Source organism: Centroberyx gerrardi, chromosome 9, assembly GCF_048128805.1.
Source record: "Centroberyx gerrardi isolate f3 chromosome 9, fCenGer3.hap1.cur.20231027, whole genome shotgun sequence".
Classification (NCBI taxonomy): Eukaryota; Metazoa; Chordata; class Actinopteri; order Beryciformes; family Berycidae; genus Centroberyx; species Centroberyx gerrardi.
Genome location: NC_136005.1, coordinates 18273964 through 18279358, shown reverse-complemented (window position 1 = coordinate 18279358; position 5395 = coordinate 18273964). Strand labels below are relative to the sequence as shown.

Here is a 5395-nt window from a genome sequence, read left to right as displayed (position 1 = left end):
ATTTTTAGGCGCTACGCTCAGACAGTGAAAATTGGTCTTCAGTAAACACATCAGCGACACGTCCCTCATCTCAATGCATCCCATCCTCTTTGTGGACCAAGAATTTGTGATGCTAAAACCGCCCATGAGTGCACTTGAGGGAGCTGGATGAGAACGGTGGAGAATGATTAGAGGCTGCCGCCCTCTTGTGTTTTGCAGTCAATAGTCCATGTCCATCTTTTCTTTTCAAAGTCACGTAACACTTCACACAAACAAATTCAAGTAGGTGAATAGGAGGTCGTGTTTTGATGTAGACTTTCTAGCTTGACAAACACTTATCTTGTGGCTGTGACTTACCTACAGTGTTTCTCTTTACCTGTGTGCACCAGGCCAGCAGAGCCGGACAGGAGAACATGGCAAAAATCTGCACCGAGCAATCCTATTCAACCAGACAGCGGTTGTCCACCTGCACCCCTGATGATGATCTCGCTGTCATTGAAAATGGGGACAGCAGGTCTGATATCACTATAAAACTCTCAAGATTCCAGTCATGTTCCACTATTTCATTATGTGCTGCTTTTCTATGTGTTTGTGCATTATGTGGATTTTATATATTATGTACAGGGTCAGGATTTTGAACACTAGCCTGACTACTTGTCTACCTTATTAGTGCCCTTTGCATTAGACTCCATTCAAATCGGTCAACAGTGTAACAGTCACACAAACTACTATCAGTAAAATTGCCCGGTAAAATTTCCACCCCTGATTGTTTTTGCACAGTATGAGGCGGCCCTGTAATACTCAGTGGGTAGAGCATGGCATTAACATTACTAGAGCTAGGAGTTGAGTGGAGGCCCACTGGAGCCACCCATACTAAAAATGTACGCACTCATGGTCCTGTAAGGTGCTTTGAATAATAGCATCCACCAAATGGTTATGTTAGAAGTTTAGTATGTTGGAGAAAACAAGAAAAAGTGTTGCACACTCCATAGAAAATATTCGCTATTTGATGACGTTTCTGCCCTGTTGCCTTCTTCAAGATCTTCTAGCTCCATAGAATGTTTTCTATGGAGCTAGAAGATATTTCTCCTGTCTACTTCCAGTGATCAGCACCTCTCAACAATTTTTGGTGTGTGTTACCTCCCTATTATAGAAGTTAGTGTGGTGTCATTACTGTCACTTTTTCCCCCACCTGCTGTCTTCCAGGGCTCACTCTCTCTGTGAAGACGCCTCTGACATGCAGGGGGAGGGAGTCGTGTCTTTAGCCACCAGCAGACCTCCGCAGTCCCACAGAGATTCATTCGCCGGTGCCGGGGCGATGGCCAGGTACACTACTGTAGTCACAGTTGAAGGTTTTTAGTGGCTGTTTCGGAGTTACAGCTTAACGCTCTATGAAATGGTTTCACAAGCCTAGACAGGTGTCACCGTGTGCTGTTTTGCCTCCCGCTGATCCTCTAGGCTGTCTTACTTCCTATTTATGCTGCGGAACTGGGCATCTCACAGAATGAACCATGAGGCAGAGAGGCCCGACTCTTTCCTGGAGCGTTTTAGAGGCCCAGATCTCAAAGACGTTTCCAGTCGAGAGAGCAATGCCCAGTCTGTGGGTCTCCATGACAGCCTCCGTAAGAGAAAGTAAGTAATGTCTGATAACACTAGAGATGATCAATGCAAATAAATGAAACTGTCTGGACTCTAGCGGACCTCATCGCCTCCCAGAGTGACCTTGAATACACACTAGCATTATTTTCTTACTCCCCAGTTATGAGGTTGCTCTGCTTATACAGTGGGCAGCACATATCTGTCCCTTACAGCCACACTCCAGTGATTTCACCAACAATATGAAAACTTTCAAACAAGCCCAACAAGTTCAACAATCAGTTTACACCACAGAACAGCAATAACAACTGATTCCTGTCAACTGGAGCAAGTACAGCTTTGCCTAACTGAATGGGGCAGAATGGGACTAGAATGGGATCCTGAAAGATCCTGTTGGAGAGCTTTAGATTTCTGATATTTTGAGTATTAATAGTGCAAAAATATCTTTTTTTTTCTCCAAACCTTTCCAGTAAGTGGCCGCTAGCTGCTTACAACATGAATAACTGCAACAACACAGATGAGTAAGTGTGTGCAGATCTGTGTCAGAGAATAGAGCTAGAGCTGCTAACTAGATTTTTAGAAAAAATAGTCATAGAATATATATATCATTAGCTTTTTTAGTAAAAAAAAAAGAAAAAAAAAAGTAGTAAAAGTGCACATTATAGCTCAGGTTATATATGTTATTTTGTAGATGTAGTCTAATGTGGTATTTTTATTTTCTACAGTAGATGGCATCGTTTTTTTTATAGCACAGAAGTTTTTAAATCAATATGTCCCCTGATTCCCTGATTATGCCCTCATGTTAGATAGTGTAAACCTCCCCAGTCCCTGTTCCTGCTTGTGGGGAATTTGATGCTGGTTGTACAAATTTAATCATCAGCACTGATGTTGGGGACCATTTGGGTGTGATCAGTCCCTCTTATGAATCTTAATCTATTGGCATATTTTGATATTTACCAAATAAATATTTCTAAGTGGCAAAAATTTAAGAGAGACTATTTGATGAATGCAAACAGCTGTGTAACGATGCCCTCTGATGGACAAAAGTATGACCTGCACCAGATCTTCCAACAAAGTCCCGATTCAAAGAACTGTGAATCCTCCACCAGACCCCTTTCAAGTTCACGGCTCCAGTGTTGGATAGTCATGTAGCCGTCTGATAGTTCCTCCTAGACCACCTCCGTCCCTCTCAACAACAAACATAAAAATGAAATTTGTGATCCGTAGCAAAAAAGAGGAAATAAAAAAAGATGAGAAAAAGGATGAGGAGAAAAAAGATGAGAAGAAAGATGGGGACAAGAAGGAAGAGGAGAAGAAGGATGAGAAAAAGGACGAGAAGAAAGATGAGAAAAAGGATGAGAAGAAAGATGACAAGAAAGATGCTAAGAAGGATGATAAGAAAGACGATAAAAAGAAAGAGGAGCCGCCGTAAGTACCCCATCATATTGGACTGTCAGTGCTTGTGTGGCTAACATGGAGCTCACTGGGCAATTAAAGAACAGAAAACAAACACAGACATGTTTCACACTTAATGTTTCACACTTATGTAAAAAAACAACTTGAACAAAAACTTGAGACATCAACTAATGCCGAGTTGTTTTCTAGGAAAGAAATTTGGATTATGGATCCAGCAACAGACCGGTACTACAGATGGCTTACCATCATTGCAGCCCCAGTATTTTATAACCTGATGATGATTGTGACAAGGTATTCTCTACTCCATGTGCATGTAACTTATTCTTTGCTCGGTGGGATGATCACAGAGTTTAATGGTTGTTCTTCCTGTCCTCTAGAGCCTGTTTTAACGAACTCCAGGACTCGTATACGTATTTGTGGATAGTGCTTGACTACACCGCAGATGCCATCTACTACACAGACACATTTGTCAGAGCAAGAACAGGTTTGAAATTGTTCTCTGCAGTAATTGAAGTCATTGAGACAGTTAATACAATCAATGTAATCATCACTTGAACAGGAATTTTCTGTACAATACTTTTTGCCACTTTTTGTTCGTTGGCATTGTATTTTCTGATCAGGCTACTAATGTTATGCTTGTTCAACAGGTTACTTGGAGCAAGGCCTGATTGTAAAAGATTCCAAGAAACTGAGAGATAAATACAGAACAACATCTCAGTTCAAATATGATATGATTTCAATGATACCTACAGATCTATTGTTTCTGAAATTTGGCTACAACAACCCCGAGTTCAGATTCAACCGACTTTGTAAAATGCCAAGGCTGTTTGAGTTCTCTGAACGCACAGAAACCAGAACCAGCTTCCCAAATATGTTTCGTATTGGTAACCTCGTGCTTTATATCCTCGTCATTATCCACTGGAATGCTTGCATGTTCTTTGCCATCTCTAAAACCATTGGTTTTGGAACTGACACCTGGGTATATCCCAACATCAGTCACCCAGAGCATGGCCGCTTGGCCAGAAAGTACATCTACTCCCTGTACTGGTCCACTCTGACCCTCACTACCATCGGAGAGACCCCTCCTCCAGTCAGGGATGTGGAGTTCCTCTTTGTCATCGCCGACTTCCTCACCGGTGTGCTGATTTTTGCTAGTATCGTCGGTAACGTCGGTGCCATGATCTCCAATATGAACGCCTCTCGCGCCGATTTCCAGGCCAAGATTGACTCCATAAAGCAGTACATGCAGTTTCGAAAGGTCACCAAAGACCTGGAAGCTAGGGTGATCAAGTGGTTCGACTACCTGTGGACCGAGAAGAAAACCTGCGATGAGAAGGAAGTGTTGAAGAACCTCCCCGACAAGCTCCGGGCCGAGATTGCCATCAACGTCCATTTGGATACACTGAAAAAAGTGCGTATTTTCCAGGACTGTGAAGCCGGTCTGCTGATTGAGTTGGTGCTCAAGCTGCAGCCACAAGTGTTCAGTCCTGGAGATTACATCTGTAAGAAGGGCGATATTGGCAGGGAGATGTACATCATCAAGGAGGGGAAGCTAGCTGTGGTGGCCGACGATGGTGTTACTCAGTTTGTTGTGCTTAGTGATGGAGCGTACTTTGGGGAAATCAGTATCTTAGGTATCAAGGGCAGCAAGGCGGGCAACAGGAGAACAGCCAACATCAGAAGCGTAGGTTACTCAGATCTCTTCGCCCTGTCGAAAGACGACTTGATGGAAGCGCTCACCGAGTATCCAGAGGCCAAGAAGGTTCTGGAGGAGAAGGGGAAAGCCATCCTGATGAAAGACAACCTGATTGATGAAGCGGTTGCTAATGCCGGCGCCGACCCCAAGGACCTGGAGGAGAAGATCGTCAAACTGGAGAGCAACCTGGACGTCATGCAGACCAAGTTTGCCAAACTGTTGGCAGAGTTCACCTCAAGCCAGACAAAAATGAAACAGAGAGTCACTGACATGGAGGCAAAAGTGAAATCTGTGCGACCCGAGGACCTGTCTGAAGTCATAGCTGACAAAGACAAAAAGGTCCAGTAATTTTAAAAATGTTTGAAATTTACCCGGGGACTTCACAGGAAATGAAGGGATTTTTCATTTCGAACGGTGGAATGGAGTGTCACTTTTTAACGGCTCATGTTTATATCTATTTATACATCACTACGTTTATTATCATCATTCATCATGTACAAGATGTGTCAAAATGTGTACAGTGTATGCAGCAAATATATATTTTTGTCTGTATGCTATGATTGACAGGCAATGTGCATTTCAGGATTCTTGTCTTGAAACTATCTTGTTCAGAGAAACTTGTGTCAGCAATAGAAAAATTGCGCAAGGGCCCCAAGGGCATTCTGTCATCAGGATGGCTTTTCTTAGCCCTAGTGTTATGAGGAATTT

General features: G+C 42.9%; 1 protein-coding gene across 3 annotated transcripts; it reads left to right on the top strand.

The window, feature by feature from the left end:
* Positions 1–392: 392 nt before the first annotated feature.
* cnga3a (cyclic nucleotide gated channel subunit alpha 3a) lies at positions 393–5035 on the top strand. 3 transcript variants are annotated; one of them, XM_078285703.1, is made up of 9 exons: positions 393–493; positions 1186–1305; positions 1438–1583; positions 2009–2096; positions 2197–2218; positions 2813–3003; positions 3181–3282; positions 3369–3475; positions 3639–5035. In XM_078285703.1, the coding sequence occupies exons 1-9, from the start codon at positions 393–395 to the stop codon at positions 5033–5035; spliced, it is 2274 nt and encodes a 757-aa protein (XP_078141829.1). The 3 variants fall into 3 exon arrangements, with proteins under 3 accessions (XP_078141829.1, XP_071779559.1, XP_071779558.1); XM_071923457.2 differs by lacking the exon at positions 393–493 and having other exon boundaries at positions 1191–1305; positions 1438–1611; positions 2046–2096; XM_071923458.2 differs by lacking the exons at positions 2009–2096; positions 2197–2218; positions 2813–3003 and having other exon boundaries at positions 1438–1611.
* Positions 5036–5395: the final 360 nt, after the last annotated feature.

What these genes read in the sequence shown, in the direction of transcription:
- cnga3a (XM_078285703.1), top strand. Translation starts at nt 393, where the DNA reads ATGGCAAAAATCTGCACCGAGCAATCCTATTCAACCAGACAGCGGTTG. An exon ending in GAGCAATGCCCAGTCTGTGG is followed by an intron (nt 1,584 to 2,008) that starts GTCTCCATGACA and finishes GAGTATTAATAG; the next exon opens with TGCAAAAATATCTTTTTTTT. An exon ending in AAAAAAAAAGAAAAAAAAAA is followed by an intron (nt 2,219 to 2,812) that starts GTAGTAAAAGTG and finishes AGCAAAAAAGAG; the next exon opens with GAAATAAAAAAAGATGAGAA.